The sequence below is a fragment of the Camelus ferus genome, chromosome 3 (assembly GCF_009834535.1).
Source record: "Camelus ferus isolate YT-003-E chromosome 3, BCGSAC_Cfer_1.0, whole genome shotgun sequence".
In the NCBI taxonomy this organism is placed as follows: domain Eukaryota; kingdom Metazoa; phylum Chordata; class Mammalia; order Artiodactyla; family Camelidae; genus Camelus; species Camelus ferus.
The window spans coordinates 44800362-44817365 of record NC_045698.1 but is presented as its reverse complement, the minus strand read 5'-3'; the positions used below and the strand labels follow the sequence as shown (position 1 = coordinate 44817365).

At 39.3% G+C, this 17004-nt stretch overlaps 1 protein-coding gene across 19 annotated transcripts in view; it reads right to left on the bottom strand.

Annotated features, from left to right (window-relative positions):
- The window catches only part of MAST4 (microtubule associated serine/threonine kinase family member 4), a 516475-nt gene that overhangs the window by 37885 nt on the left and 461586 nt on the right, over positions 1-17004 (bottom strand). For all 19 annotated transcript variants that reach the window (XR_004317247.1, XR_004317246.1, XM_032473373.1 and 16 more), the window contains 6 exons: positions 14144-14205; positions 11053-11138; positions 4249-4457; positions 2667-2805; positions 1049-1181; positions 22-187 (listed from right to left, as the gene is read on the bottom strand). Coding sequence is in view for 17 of the 19 variants with exons in the window: in XM_032473373.1 (XP_032329264.1) it covers positions 22-187; positions 1049-1181; positions 2667-2805; positions 4249-4457; positions 11053-11138; positions 14144-14205 (795 nt within the window). In the remaining 2 variants the exon portion in view is untranslated. The remainder of the gene's footprint in view (positions 1-21; positions 188-1048; positions 1182-2666; positions 2806-4248; positions 4458-11052; positions 11139-14143; positions 14206-17004) is intronic.

Here is a 17004-nt window from a genome sequence, read left to right as displayed (position 1 = left end):
AGATAACTCCTGAATATTTACCACTGATGACTTGTCCAAATAGCTCTTCGGGAGTGTCCCCAAAGAATGGCACGCATCCAACCAGAAATTCATAGAGGATAATCCCCATGGCCCACCAGTCCACCGGCTTCCCATAGCCCTGCCTCAGAATCACTTCTGGTGCAATGTATTCAGGTGTGCCACAGACCTGAAAGATGATTGCAATATTAGAATAATTGGAATATTAGACATGCATTCAAATGAGCAAGATGGTTAAATATCAATTATTTCACCCAGAGTGCACCTGCTCAACCACATGGAACCACATGGACAAAGAACTGAAGAACAGCAATTCTAAGTCAGCATCTATAATACCAAAGGCACTGAATTACTTAAATGCCAAAAAGAGCAAAGTTTAAAATGCTGCTCTAACGTTAAACTGTGTGTAATGTCTAATTTCCAAGTAAGGGTTTGACCCTTTTGAGTGGTTTTTACTTACAATATTAAAAACATTTGAGATCTTCAAATTTAATATTACCATCCTCATCAGAGAGAGTTTTAGTATTTCTATGACCAAAATATATTCACATCCTGGTTACTGCATAAAAGCATGACAGCTGAGATGCGTTCACCTTAAGTAACTGTACAATGAACAGATTGTGGGCACGGTAATGAGGCATGCTTAAAGGGAAATGGGCCATGGCTCGGATCTGAGCACTCGTGATTGTACGACGCATCGTGAGTTTCATGAGGACTCTAGTGAGACTCCTGAATTCCTTACAAAAACAGTTTTCCATTTGTCTCTCTCACACCCTCACTGGTGTACAATTAGATCGTTCATCTTACTAATAGCCCATAATGTTGTGGGAGGAATGTGGAGGGATGGACACTTCAAAGAGGCCCAGGGAGAAAAATGGAAGCAATTTGCACTTTATTAAACGTAAGGCTTATACAGACATCTACATCCCCAGTGCTAACGCGAAGCTGGCCTACGAGAGTCGATTCTGAATTTCACCAACAACACTGTACTTTGTATTTCTCTCTAGAACTGAAGAGTGCGCAAGCTTACCTGTTTGTCCAGGAACTCTCGAGCATCCTTCTCAATATGACCCTCGTAAAGATTTGTAGTCATGCTCATTAGGCCCACCTTGGATAATCCGAAGTCGGTCAGCTTTATGTGCCCCATGGAGGTGACCAGCAAACTACAGAGCAGAAGGACACATTTTACAGCACTCACTTGGAAGCTCATTTTTTGTTTTTACTTTTCTCCCTCCCACTGTCAATTTGTAAGAGCATTTAGCACACAGATACCAATCTGATTACAAAACCCAGCCTGTGTGGGGCGGGGACGGGGAGGGTAAAGCTCAGTGGTAGAGCGCATGCTTAGCAGGCATGAGGTCCTAGGTTCAATCCTTAGTACCTCCATTACAGAATAAATAAATAAAAGAGTAAAAAACAGCCTGCAAAGAGACGAAGTCACACAAAGATGTAAAATATATGTATCTGGAGGCTGAGTGTAATTCACAGGGAGGGCCGGAGACCAGGCCCAGCACATCTTCCTTGGAACAGGCGCACAGCATCATTCATGCCTTGAAGCTCTCCGAAAAATTCACGCATGGAACTCTTGCCACCTTTCCATTTTCACAATAAGAAAATAGCAGAGAAAGGGCTACCAATAATCCTATGTCACACATCGGCAATCAAGATAAGCAACCAATCTGTGATTCAAATGAGACACGAGATAAAGAACTTGGAAGAAAAAGGTAGCATTGTTTCAGATTTCAACTTCTGGCTCGAATTTAAGTTTCTACTCATTAAGTACAAAACCTACATTTTTTTATACGTGCAAAGAATTCGCAAGTGACAGCTTTATGAATTTATAGTTTAAACTTTTTTCACTTTAAGTAGAAAATAATTTTACTTGATAGAAAAATTGAAGTAGAGGAGTCAAAAGAAATAAAGCAATTGGAAGGCTCTCAGCCCAAATTCTCACAGCTGTCTTTGTTTGATCATGTTGTGAATGAAGTTTTTCTTTTTTTGTATTTCTCAAATTTTCTGAATGAACATGAGACAATTTTATCATAAAATGTTCAGCACACTTAAAATCTTTCCATACTTACATATGTAATACTTCTAGAGGTGTCTCAAATTAGTAGAGAAAGTGTGAAACATTTAATAAGTGGTATCAAGATGAATGGCTAGTCATTTGGGGAAAAGGCGCCTATCTGTATCTCAAATTAGACACCAAAATGAACTCCACATAGATTAAAAATTAAATAATAATTAATTTGTGAATAAAATAGGAAAGAATATCAAGTACGTCATCTTGGAGTAGAAAAGGATTATCTAAGGATGATTCCAAATGCAGAAACTGTCCAGAGAACAACGCAGAATTCTGTGCAACTATTCAAAAGTTTACATAATAAAAAAAACTTTTAAAAAATTAACTAACCCTGGCTTTATAAACTTTTTCTCTTGTCTCTTAAAAGCTATCGTTATCAACATTACAGCCTTTAAAAAGATTATACAAAAATAACCATATATACTGTTAAAAATGACTCACTTGGGAACATTATGAGGGAACATTAAAATGTACAAAGCAGCATTAAAAGAAAACACTTTTATAGACATAAGAAAACTTTCTGCACTGTATGGGAAAAAGGCATATGTTTCATCAGTGTACATACTTGTCTGGTTTCAAATCCCTATGTACAATTCCATAATTATGTAGATATTCCAAGGCCAGGACCGTCTCAGCGAAGTACATCCTGGCCATGTCAACAGGAAGAGGACCCATGTTCTTCATTAAGGTAGCACAGTCGCCCCCTACAGAACACAAGGAAAAGATTTAGCAGGTGTCCTATGACCTAGGATTAAAGACCACCGGTTTAGACTGCAGCATTTCAAAGCAGACCGGCCTCCACCCACACACACTGTGTACCACGTTCATAAGTGGAAACTGTGTTAGGTAACCATATTTCTAATTAAGAAGTGGTGTGGAGAAAATACAGATTTTTATTTAAGAAGCCATACTAATAAGGGAGCAGATGTGGCCTGAAGTGGAACTGAAATTTGAAGAACTGATGTGTTTTAGGAATATGGTAACAATTTAAAATAAATCATTTGAAAACCTGGATTCTGGAATCAGGCTGCCTGAGTTCAAATCTCAGCTCTGACTCTGACAGGTGGGGACAGCTTAGGCAAACTAGGCTTGGTTCTTTCATCTGTAATATCAGGATACGAACAGTGTCATTGCTTTCATTGTGAGGTACTCTATGTAAAGAATGCAGGATGTTGCCAACACATACTAAACATGTGATAAATGTCAATTATCGTTGTTAGCATAACCAAGACAAAAATTAATAAAGTATTGGTGTGGTAAAAAGACCAACGGGTGGACATCAGGAAAGCTGTTTTGTCTTGTATCTACCACTAAATGTCCAGTAATGCTTCCCCTTTCTTGGATTTCAGTTCATTCATCTGCAAAATGAAAACAGTATTTCATGTTTCTTCAAGATACAAAGTTTTGGGATTCTGTGCAAACATTTACAAGAGCTTAAATTAGATGCTTTGGAAATTGTTCTGGCCCTTACTTACCTATTCATTTTATTAACATTGTTTATGTCCACAAGTCATGACCACTGAAACATTCAAAAATTTAATGTAAAATTGATGGAAATAAGATTACTTGGAGCAGTCAAAAGGTAAACCACAAACCCTCAAAAGTAAAAAAAGTTAGATTTTCTTAAATGTACCTTTCTCCTAGCTCATTTTTAATTTTGTACCACATACCAAAAAGGATATATTTGAATACATTCTTTTGTTTTGTTTCTGTTTTTATTTGATTTTAATATAAATTTCTTTTTTTAAATTGAAGTATAGTCAGTTTACAATGTTGTGAATGCATTCTTTAAGAAGATCCATTATAATGAATGTTTTTATGGTATATGATAAAAATAAGTAGGAAAGTGCCATCACCCATATTCTAACTTTAATTGAGAGAAGGTACTTAGGATGAAAAGCTATTAAAAAGGGAAAACAACCTTTTTCCAAATAGCTCTCATTTTCCCTTTGTTATAGTAGAGCTGGCACTTTACAAGCAATTATCAGAAGATAATGACTGGGAATACAGCCATCTCACTGCCTGGCCTCAGTTCCTGCGTGGATACAACCACGGAGGGGCACAAACACAGAAAGCGTCAGCCACACAGAGGGGCCAGTGGTTTCTGGGCCCAGGTGTGACGTTCTCCATGTCCGAGACTGACTCACCCTCCACATACTCCATGACCATGCACAGGTGGCGCCTCGTCTCAAAGGAGCAATACATGCTGACGACAAAAGGGTTTTCTGCAAAAGTCAGGATATCCCGCTCCACAAAGGCCTGCTGGATCTGGTTTCGGAGGATGAGATTCTGTTTATTAATCTTCTTCATGGCAAACCTCTGCCGCGATTCCTTATGCCGAACAAAGTAGACTGCCCTGAAAAGGAGCACGAGAGTTGGGGTTCACAGGAAGAGGGGATGCTTCTGGGTACCATAAACCATGCCATCATCCATTTTTTTTTTTAAGTTCATGTGGCTGCCGGGATTCAACTCTTACAAACTATGCTGGGAGCTACAAACATCCCGTTCCAGGCCAAAGTCCTTTCGCTAGATTGATTTCTTTTTTTTTTTTTTAATTCTTTCAATAAAGGTTATGGGTCACAGATAAGGCATCAAATTCATCTATACTGCCCAGGAAGAGGAAATGGACAGTCTCCAGACTGAGCTATTTTCCAACAGCTAGCTCTTGCTGTCAGTTTTCCCATAAACAAAACAAAATCCAGTACATAAGTTAGAACACGAAACAACGAAAGAACATACATATCCTGAGCGCGGTCTTTCCGGCATTGGATACGTTAGGCATTTTTTCTCAAATGACTAAAGCAATAATATTCTATGACACCCATGGGATCTGCCAAAAGGGACCAGAGTTGATTTCCAACCTGCCTGAGAGTAGTTTACTTCCCATGAACTTTCCAGATAAGTAAGTATGTATTAGGTCATGTGAGGCTGCCCTCCCTTCAACACGGAGCCGGTTTCCTCCCTGCGCACCTCAGCGTGACTGAGTTACACCTCTGCCTACTTCAACAGGAAATGCATTTCCCAACCAAAAAGGGGGTCCAAAGTCACTGCATTTCTGATCGATCTGACCCAGGCTGAGGTGTCTGGCAACTTTACTGTAAAATGAACAGGTTACATGGAATTTCTGCCGAAAGCCTCACCCAAATAGAACCAGTTCTGTCTCAGTAAAGACAATTGACACCCTGAAGCCTCAAATGATGAGAGAAAAGAGGTAATTAGAAGGAGGATCCTTCAAACTCTACCTGGAAATGATGAACAACAAGGAAAATGTCTTGGAGGGGCTCCTTTTCTCATAAGTTACTCCTCACTTGTCTCATTATTGAGGGAGGACAGGTTTGAACTCTCAGGTTAGGCAATGCTCAAATAATTAACAATCTACCTAAAGAGCCATCAAGTAGAAGTGTGTAACAGGTTACACGAGGCTGTCCTGCAACAAACGCAATGACCAACTAAGTAATAATTTACCTAAAAAGCAATCAATCATAGCAAAGTGCATCCAAGGGTCTGCCTCCTAAACAAGGGGTTGTCTGAAATGCATGCTGGCTAGTGATATTCACTGCTCCTGAAAAAGGAAAGCAAGGGGGACTAGGACACCCTAAATTCCTGCGGAACCAGCATGTCAGGGTGATGCACTTCCATAGATCTTAAGTATATTCAATCTCAGCTGAATCAAAATGCATGTTTTCCTCTGAAGTGTTCAACCAGGAATTCATCTTTCTTTAAGTGTGTACATCTTTGTCTTCTCACTGTATCCATCTTTTCCCTTCAGTCATTAGATCACACATTCTTGGGGTCTCTGTTTAAACATTCTTTTTTTTTGCTTTACTCCTTTTTCTCTCTTCTCATTTATTTGGTTTTCTAGCTCTTCCTTCCCTATATAGTGAAAAGTTGTCTTAACCACACTCCACATATCCCACTATACAGCAAACTGACAAGGGAGCTGGCTGGCTGGGCCCCCACTGCTTCCTGCATGGGCTAGTGGTCCTCTCTCAGCAGGATGCCCAAACACTTGGGCTCCCACCAGCTGGCTTTACTTTCACACCTGTTCTTCTGGATAGGCTTGAAATCATGACTGACTTATTTAAACAAATATTTAAACTGATGAAACATGAGTGTGAAAATAGAAAGCAGTGTTGCTCATAAAAGAACTGAAAAGAATGCTTGGGAAAGGACTGATAAACGTGAGTTACTAAATAAAATTCCTATTGCTTTAGTATGAGTGAGATTTCTGAAAGTTGAGAAAATAATAAAAATCAAGATTCTTGCATTTAGATTGCTTCAAGTTCTTGCTTCACCTTTAAAGAAGCTAAAAGTGGAAAACACAAACAATGTAGGACAGGCGGCCATCCAAATCCATGGTTTCTGCATCATCAGATTCAATTGAGGATTGAAAATGTAAAAAAAAAAAAAAAAAAATCCATAAAATTCCACAATGTAACACTTGAATTTGCCACACTGGCAACTATTTACCTATCATTTACGTTGTATTAGGTATTATAAGTAATCTAGAGATGATTTACAGTGTCCGAGAGGATGCCATTTTATACAAGGGACTTGAGTATCTGTGGATTCTGGTATCTGAGGAGGGGTCCTGGAACCAATGCCTGTCGGATACTGAGGAATGAATGAGTATGGTTCATATTGGCTATCTTATAAAGGTGTTATATTAAAAGGTTAGTAAATTTATATACATATTTAGGTTACATTAAAATAAAGTACATATTTTTTGGTGATTTCCCACTTTGACCAACTTTTTTATTAACCAACTACTCATTCTTTCTTTTTCTTTTTTTAATTGAAGTATAGTAAGTTTACAGTGTTGTGTCAGTTTCTGGTGTTCAGCATAATGTTTCAGTCATTCATGTACATACATATATTCCTTTTCATATTTTTTCATTATAGGTAACTACAAGATATTGAATACAGTTCCCTGTGCTACACAGTAGGACCTTGCTGTTTATCTGTTTCATACGTAGTAGTGACTGCAAATCTTGAACTCTCAATTTACCCCTTCTCACAACTGTTCATTCTTTCTGAATCAGAACAAAGACTTTAAAAATTTTTTTCTATTTCCTATTACTGATTGGATAAAATCAAGATTCAAAACCCTTGAGCTTCTCCTAATCAGAAGCTGACAGCAGGACAGAGAGTCAAAGGGAGCACAGAAAATAACGAGGCTTCCTCTTTGTCACTGGTAGATATTGACATGAAGATTTTTCAAACAGAGAAACTATTTTTCAAAATAAACTTTGGAACTGAAAATGTTAAAAGAAAAAAACAGTATCTTCATATAAACACTTGTCTATTCTTGAGACTCAACTGGAATACAGCTCACTTTCCATCTCTTCTTCAATATTTAATATTGAGTAAGTTTAGTGCTGGGTACCCCAGACGTATAATACTGTGAACTTCAGTTTTTGACTATTAATAGGTTGCCATTTTGGTTTTTCACATCGCATCATAATTTCTTATATAAATAACTGCTCCATAGTGTGTTTCAGAACAACAAGAAATGAAGGAAAAAGAACAGGGATGTATAGGACTCTATGAAAGAAAAAAAGAGAAAAAAAAAGAAAAAAAGAGAAAGATGCCCAATTTGACCAGTATCTAGACTAGGTAACGTGTATAAAAGCTCTTCAATCTTAAGTCTCAGATTTTCAGTTCATAAAATTTGACTTGACTTTCTGCTCTCCCTTGCTATTTACTTAAAATAATCAGGTAATCCTTAGGGCAATTTACCTAACCAGCTGAAATTAATCCTTTAGGTGGCTTGAGATATCATTGCCTCAGGACATACATATCTTGATCAAGTGGCAAAAGTCAACTAGACTTAATTAAAATTCCCTGTCGCTGGGTTTTTGTTTGTTTTGTTTTCTGTTGTTTTTTTCTCACATCTCTGTACTGCTTTGGGCATATTGTTCCTATCATCCTAATGCTGACATCTGTTTAGTTGTAAGTGGTATCTCTCATATACCTTCCTTCCCTTCCTGGAAGTCGGTGTTCCAAATCTACTTAAGTCAGCAGAGAGAGAAGGGGGAGAGAGAGAGAGGGAGGGAGAGGCTGAAAATGAGAAACAAAGAAAGACAAACAGTAGCCTGCCAGCAGACATCTAACACTGCTAAGCAGAGCTGCAAACCTCCCATGGCCATAAAACTAGAAGGAACTGATTCATCCCTTAACCCTACTTTCTGGCCCCCAGGGTTGCTTTCTTTGAAAAGGCTGCTTCCGTCCCTCTTTTCCTACACTGACCTCCTTGTGAAACAGGAAATTCAAGGGTGGGAGGTGATGCATGGGGTAGCGGGCACAACTGGGGACCCTGGTTGCTGCTGAGTCAAGCATCACTCCACCCACGCAGAACAGAGGTGGGGGATGGGGAGAAATGGCATTGGAAGCTGGCAGGATCTAGAGCAGAATGAATCTGTCTTACCAGGAGTGTGAATGTTTCACGTGTATAAAATTATACATGAATCTGAGATCCCCGTACAGGAATCCCTGCGAGCAAACCTGCACGTGGGAAGGAGAGTGCATGTGGTAGGGGAAGTGGAGAGCAAAGGCTATCAGCGGAGGGCATGCGCAAGAAGGGGCCTCCAATGACTCACAGACTTGCACACCTGCCCTCTCAGGTAAATGACCCTGTCCTTGGAGGGTTAAAAAGAGAAGAACACGCTAGCAAGGCTAGAAAGAAATGTGAAGAAGCACTGTGCCTTTCAAATGGAGCTTTCTTTCTTTTAGAAATTTTAGGTCAATTTTATTCTTTCACTTCGAAGACTTTCGAAATTGTAACTTAAAAATCCAGGTGGAAGTGCTGGATGGAAAAATTGAGATGCCAAAAAGTTCTAAACGCTATTGTGAGGGAGAAAAGAGCTCTGCTTGGAGTCAGAGTATCTGAGCCTCTCTCTCCCCACACCCAAGTGGAAATAATATTGACACATCACGAGGTCTTGTGAGAAGAGGACACACATATAAAGAAACTAGCATGGCGCCTTGCACACGGTAAGCATTTGCTTTCTACAAAGTGCTGAGTTGGCATGAAGGGATGTCAAACTGCCAGTCAGGGCTCTGGAACCTGTTAAACAGAGCAGGAAATCACGGGCTTATCAACTCGGCAAACTGGCTTTATACCATGAACTGTCACTGAGCAGGATGTCGAGAGAACCATGACGGGTTACAGCTCTTTCTAATGAGAGGGTTAGTGCCCAGAGTAAGCCATTTTTGAGAAGTCACAAAACTGCTGTCACTCTGAGTCACTGATGTGAGTGGTGGGCTCAGTCACACCGGTGTCTAAGCAAGCCTTGAACGGCCCCGATTCATGGACCCACAGGGGACTGTTTGTTCAGCCAGTTCACACAAGCCCACTATCAGCATCCTGAATGGGTGGGCTGATGAGTGGAGCTCTATTCAAATTTTAAATTAAAAATAATTAAAACGCAGAGGAAATTTGTCAGAAACGTAATGAGAGATGAACTCAGAGAAGAGCAAAAGAGGGAAAAAAAAAAAGTTCTGGCTGATCTGCAGAGGCTCCTGCAGGCAGCTTGTAAGCCCATTAATGACTTGGCCTGCGTCCTGGGTGTTTACTGATTCACAGCTTGTTTAACTTCTTGTATATCCCCAACCATTCCCCAAAGTGTGATATACCTCATCTACTATACAGTGGTTTAATTGCACTACAAATGAGTTTACTCAACCAATTACAGCTCCAAATACTGCTAAGATATATGCCCAAATTTGACAGAAGTGGTGCTTCACCGATAATCCTCTTCCAGAATTCTACCGCTAATAAAATCGAGCCGTGCTCAAGCCCACAGACCCCTTAAATCAAAGAAGAAACCCTCAGATGATCTCCAGAACTAAAAGAACTAAGGACCAATAATAAACAAACAAAGCCACAAACAGCTGCACGCTAAAACAATTTTCTCAGGTAGAAAAGTTCCAATGAGGTCCTGGAAAGAAATAAAATATTGCAAAAATAAAACATCAGAAAGCATTTAAAAGCCACATCAGGAAAAATGCCATTTGACACAATCCTGAAAACAAATCAGTGAAGCATAGAAAGGACTCACAAATATTTAAGTTCTTCACTAAGTTAATGGTGCAGAAAATATGAGAGGCGGAAAAAAAAATGTAAAAAGAGACATCCCTGGGGCATAACAAAAATGGTTTCTATTTCATCTGCTCGTGTGTGTGATAAATGGCAATAAATGTCTACGGGATTGTTTATTGCTCTCCACCTACAGATGGAATTGAGATTAATACTTAATTAAACTGGAGTTCTGGGTTGTCTAAAATGGATCAGGACACAGGTTGCTTATTAATTACCCTCCCGAACTATTAGTAACTGAGAAAGATCTTGTCAGTATTGACCTTACGCCATGAGAAGGAAATCATCTGTCTGTAAAAATAAATCAAGGAAGGGGCACCACTAATGTGATCAGATTACAGCATAGAGTTCAACTGAAAAAAAATCCTGGTGTAATATACACAGACTAAAAGGAGTGTATTGCTTTAAACTTTCAACCAGCCTTCTTATTTAAGTGCTTCTCTCACAAGGTTGACTGCTGATCAGACAGGACAAATACTTAAGCTAATTTTCGAGTAGAAATGCTATATATGAATTTATATATATTCAGAGATACATATTATATTTGTATCTCAGATGTGTGTGTGTGTATCTAGATAAACACACCATATATAACAATTTTCCCTTTCTTTAGAAATTTTTACTATATAAAGTCTTCTCCAACCCTCTTCAATAACTCCCAGGTCACCTGGAATGTTTTCTGATGGGGTAACCAATAAAGAATGATTTGGGCATCACATTATACCCACCAATGAAGGAGCAGTGATCTGAAAACTAAAGTCCCCAACAACATCTATTTGGCAAAAGGGAAATGGGAAGAATATATCTCTCAGGGGTGTTAAAATACAATAGAGAGTTTTCTTGAATTACTCACCCATAGGCTCCATTGCTAATCAATTTAATCGTTTCAAAATCACTTTCCCGAGGTTTCCTTCGAAGTTTCAGGGAAGCATTAGAGCTCTTGGAGACAAAATACAGAAGTGAAAAAATAGCTGAGAATTCAAGAAAATGATTTTAGCAGCAAAATAAATAATATTTGAATTATATGCTCTGTTGTTTTCATATGCTGAAGTGCAGAATTCCAGCCAAAGGAACCTGGGGAACAGCTTTAAAGATCAAATTTCCAAGGCAGTGCTGATTAATTACTCCTCATGACAGTGGCTCAGTTTCATTTAAGTGAACCTCATTTCCAAGAGAGAGAGGCATCAAGTTTTTGAAAATTCCTGATTTTAGTTTACCTCTGTAAGCTACTTAGTTTAGCCTCATCCTAAATTTTAAAACTTTAAAAGACTAAGTCCAAAATGCCAAACCTTAACTCTAGTTTCAGTCAACCAGCAAAAAACGGACTGGAGTGGCTCTGCATGGGCTGGTGGATGGCATGACTTCTCTGTGCCTGGCCAGACCATGTCTATTTCATCCCTGGGGCAACCTTTCCTATTTGGAAAAGGTAGTTGGCAATGAACGGGGCAGCCGAGCAGAGCAAGCTAGCCCTTCCTTCCTTCCACCCACCCATACTCTAATTTTCAAAAAGATACCAATTTTCAACAAGATAGCTCTTTAAAAAGTTCAGCTCATCCTGAGAACTGACCGGGCTCAGAGTAAAAGATTCTCTAGCTTTGTTACTCCCTCTTTGTAAAAGAAAACCACTTTTTGCCTAACTCTTTACAGACCTGCATGTTCCCTATGGCAACAGTCCCTTTCCCCTCATGCAGTAATCCTTTCAAATAAAGTCTATCCTTACTAGGGGAAAAAAAAAAGTTTAGCTCAAAGGACAAGAACAAAGTTTTTTTTTTTTGCTTTTTGTTTTTAACAATAAATTCTCTCACACCCCATGCCCCATGCATCTCAGCACTGAGTGGGCGTTAAGTCATTTTGCTCCCTCTGCAAAAACCAGAATTCCTCTCCTCTAATTTTGGAAGAAACCCCATGACTCAGTGCTGGTATCTGCTTTCTATCCCTTGTTCCCCTACCTTTAGAAGACTTAGACTCAGCTTCCTACCTTCCTCAATGCCTGCATTCTCTCACCATCCTGGGTGACTTCAGTATCTACACACATAACTCACCCAACAACCTGGCCTGTGGGCTTCTTGACCTCCTGAACTCAACTAACCATCTCCCTCCTCTATTCCCCCTTGGACTCTGGCCACAGGACCTGGACCTACTCATCACCTGCCATTGCCCTGCCTCAGAAAACATAATCCAAGACTGGGACCACTTACTTGTTCAAACATCCCACTCTACTGCTCTCCACAGCTTCGGCTGTGAGACCTCATCCCAGCTCCCTTGTTTCAATACCTCTTCCCCACCCGAGTGACCTCACCTATGCCCACGGATGATCCTCAGTCACTTAGACCTCCACCAAAAACTCTCCCCCTGGGGGCTGGGAGACCTTACACCTTACGTTCAATTGCCAGTTTAAAGGAACTTCAGCTTCTGCACATTCACAATTATGACAGTTATGATAAAACTCATAAAACAGTTATCATTTACTTAGCATTTACTTTGGGATGCTGTCCTAACCATTTTACAGACTGTTTCATATAATCTTTGATAATCTTTTCTATCGAGCTTACAGATGAGGAAACTGAGGCACAGAGAGATTCCCACAGCTTGTGAGAAGTGAAGTCAGGTTTGACTCCAGAGCCTGGGTATTTTAGCCTCCAGGCTACACAGCTGCCCCTCTCTCCTGACCACCCCCAAGAGTTGGGGGCTGGCCCATCTCGGTTCCTCTTCTGCTGATCACATGAGGGACAATGGCACCAGCATGCAGGACCCCTCCCCTGTGATGCTCCTGCAGCCTTTCAGAGGCTTCCCCATGGACACTGCTGCCTGCTCCCTCACCCATCTGCTCCCTACACTGCAATCAGTGTGCGATTTTTTTTCCCAGTCGGTAATTCTGATCGGGTCATCTCCCTGTCCACTCCTCCCTACTCCACACACACACACATTTCCCCCACAGCTCAGAAGCTTCCTACTGTTCTCTGAAAGAAAACGTTCAACAAAGATGAACAGCAGGGAGGTCTGAGTCCAGCGTTCACCTGGGCTCTCCAGGCTGTAGCTCTCAGGTCTCCCTACTTTGAGCCCTCAGACACACTCTCTCCCTTGTGTCACATGATGTCCCTTTGGCCTGGAATGTTCCCTCTGCCCCTTTTCATCCTAGTAACTTCTCACGTCTCAACTCAAGTGCCCTTTCCTTTGTGTTATATGCTTGATAAGCGTTGTACTTACTGTTGGAAAGCTTCACCAGAGGGTACCTGCATTTAAATGCATCACTTGAGCAAATCAATGCATTTTCTAATTAAATATAGTTGAGTTTACACATTTCTGTCTTTAAGATGGATCAGTAGTAGTTTAGTGACCAATTCATTTAAAATATTTCCTTCCTATTCTGTTCAAAAACAGTAGATTTGGTTCCAATTCTTACTGTATCTTTTTTTTTTAACAGTCTATGATTATTTTTTTAATAGCCAGGATAAGAGATAGTCTATGCTTTCACGACTGGCTTTCTGCATCTGAATGCAAATGAGACCACAGTTTTATGTTATAAAGCATGTGCTCTTAAATAGCATTATGATGTTTAAAGAAAATACTATGTAAAAGCCAAAATCTCCTGATGCTAATAAACAGAAAAACCAACATCACATTTCATCAAGAAGGATGTTTTCTGGGAGATCTTTCTGGACTGGCAAGATGAAGGTAAATCTCTTTATGTTATATTCTAGTAGGACATGGCCCTTTTTCTTCATAAACCTCATTCAAGTTTCTCATTTTTATTTTTTGTGCATGATTTCTTTTTATTAATTTGTTTCTCTTTGAATAGAGGGGCTAAAATTACATGCTTGCATATAGAAGCACAGTAAATATTTGTTGAACAAATACAGTAATTAACACAGCCAAAATCTACAGATGCTAATAAACAGAAAAAACCAATATCCTATTTCATCAAGAAAGATACTTGCACTCACTGATTCATCTGTTTCCGGTGTTTCTGCTGTTCCACTGTCATAGTTTCCCAACTGAGCCATCTCTAAGTTTAAAAAAAAGGCGAAGTTTGAGAGAAATAGGACAGTTGCAACTTGACAAGAGCACTATGTGAAAACAAAAGAAAAACAACTCCTCCAATATTAAAAAAAAAGAAAAAAGAAAGAACAATTTACTCTATACTCTGATGTACCCAGGGGAAAATTTTAAGTCCAAAATGGCAAGAACCAGCAACTGACATTTTGAAATTGTTCATTACAGACTCTTCCCTAGAACCCCATTTCTCATGAGCGCTTAGACACAGGTACTTTAGAGCTGGGCCTCCGCCCACACTAGCAGGATTCACCGGGTGACTCCATCACCACCGCTTGCAAAGGATTTGGGCCATGACTGTGCTTATAATCAGATACTCCAGACAGCCAGGTCTTCCCAGGCTCTGACAGTCATCAAAGATGTACTAACTACAGCTCAGAGATGAGTCTCAAGTTGTGGTGAGCATCCCTTGTTCCTATTCCTTCACATCCAGTGAGAGATGAACCCCCTAGTACATAAGAATGTGAAATTTGTCAGAAAGGAAGCAATAGTAGTTGTTAAGAGGACTTTGGAGTTCAAAAGACTTGAGTTAACACCACTAAGAGCACGTACTAGTGACCTTTTAACCTTGGGCTCTTCCTCCATAAGATGGGAACAATATTATTTATCTCTTAGAGTTTCTTATGAGTATGACATATGATGTGCATGTAAAGCTCTTAGCATGTTGACCAACAAAAATTAAGTGATCACTGAATACTGATTGTTATTTATTACTAATTAAATCATGTAAAGTAGTCAATCCTGGGCTGGGTAACACAGGTTTGACAACAGCTAAATACTACCCTCGTGGTCTAGTCAAGAGACAAACGCATCTAACTGCTCAATGTACATTGGAATGCATTCTTCAGTCTATATAAGTAAATGAGAAAACCTAATTCATTTTATTTTTCATTCTGATTTTTATACTTAAAAAACACATTTTATTAAAAAAAGAACATAAAAGAATTTTCTCCAAAATTGATCAGGTTATCTCTAAGTGATAGATCACAGGTAATTTCTATTTTTTAATTTTTCAAAATTGAATGTGTATAGTACAAAGTTACAGCTTTTAGTTATGTATTTTTGTGTGCATCTAGTATTATTTCTTAGACTCTTAGAATTTCATGTATTCATGTTTTTATAAATATAATCATCCTTTTTTGGGAGAGATTACACATAAAAGATACGAAGCAGAGCAACACTGGAGTGTTGCCTTTAGATAAAAACTAACTCCAGAATCGAAAATAACCAGAAACTGACACTAACTCTTCCAGTTTACCTGTAGGGGAAATTCAGGGAATGAAAAATGAGCTCAGTACAAACTGTGGACTTTCCTGGTCAAATGATGTCAACATCCCATGTGACTAACACTTTCGACTAAGGGACTAGGGGATGGACTACAATGTATTCAGCTGGAAGGGCTCAAAGGGGTAATTTAATTTTATTTAAGTAAAACAGCAACAGCAGCTAACTTTTATTAAGCATCATTACATCTTGGGTGCAGAGGTGAACTCATATAATCCGAAAAACAACGCTTTGAAGAGGTACCATTGCATAGTGTTTATGGAAAACAGTGAGGCACAAAAAGGCTCATGGACAGTGGGGTCAAGGTCACAGCCTGCAGTGCTGGCACCCTGGGCAGTCCCATTCCAGACCCTCACTTCTACCCTTCCAAGGTCATAGTGTAGACAATGATAAGAAAGGAGACAAATGTGGATCAGAGTTTGTCATAATCACATTTTAGGTGATTACAGCAAAGAGATTAAAAACCATCCTCAAATCTGAAGCAAGAAAATTAAGTGTCCAGAGTTAAAAACACAATTCCCAGTGATAAATTTGTATTACTAAACATGAAACTTGTCAAAAATCACACATTTTTGAAAAGACTCTATAAAGGTACATTAATGGGCCTCAGATAATTCACCTGCCAAAGGCTCAGGCCACAGTGATATTTACTGCCAGGCAAGAAAACTGTGAGGAGCTCGCTCGGTCTACACTCTCGGGGCTGATACAACCTCAACCCCACCGGCGTGAAGAGTCACTATAATATACTTTGACAGCCTCCCCCACTCCAATTATTTTCATAAAAAAAAAAATTAAAAGATGGTTCTGTTTTAAATAGAATTTCTGCTAAATAACTATTATCTGGGAAATACATATTATTTGTAAGCAGTGGGTAGTAATGGAATGGAACCAAGAGTCAGCTTTTGAAGCAGGAAGCCAAGGCATCATTTTGTAATGCCTGAAGAGATTTTTAAAACTCATCTAAATACCATTAAACATCTGCCCTTTTTATTTCATTGATTTAAACCATTTCTGAAGACTCATGATTCAAAAAGGTAAAGATGGTAATTTAAAAGCCATGGGAAAAAAATCTCTCCCCAGGGAACTTTTCAGAAAAGCATCCACCAGTCTCTGATAAGTGATGAATCTGTTGTGGTATTGCTTTCAGTACAGTATAAATTTATCTGGCATTATCTCCCAGTAATGCATGCATCATTTCACTGGAAGCAAAGATTCGATGGCCCTAAGAGCAAACAAAGCGGGGGAAATAGGAGAGGAGGCAGAGGGCAGCAGGTTCCCTGGCTGTAGATGGGAAAATATCTGTGCCAACAGTCAGCATCATCACAAACAATTTAGCAAGATAAACACTGTTTGCAAATTCAATTTAATGAACCAGGAAGACAATTTTGAATAAAAGAGTCGATGATTGTTTTTGAGTCTTTTCAGGCAGTATATAACCTAAGCGTTTTAAATGACAATCTTAAATAAT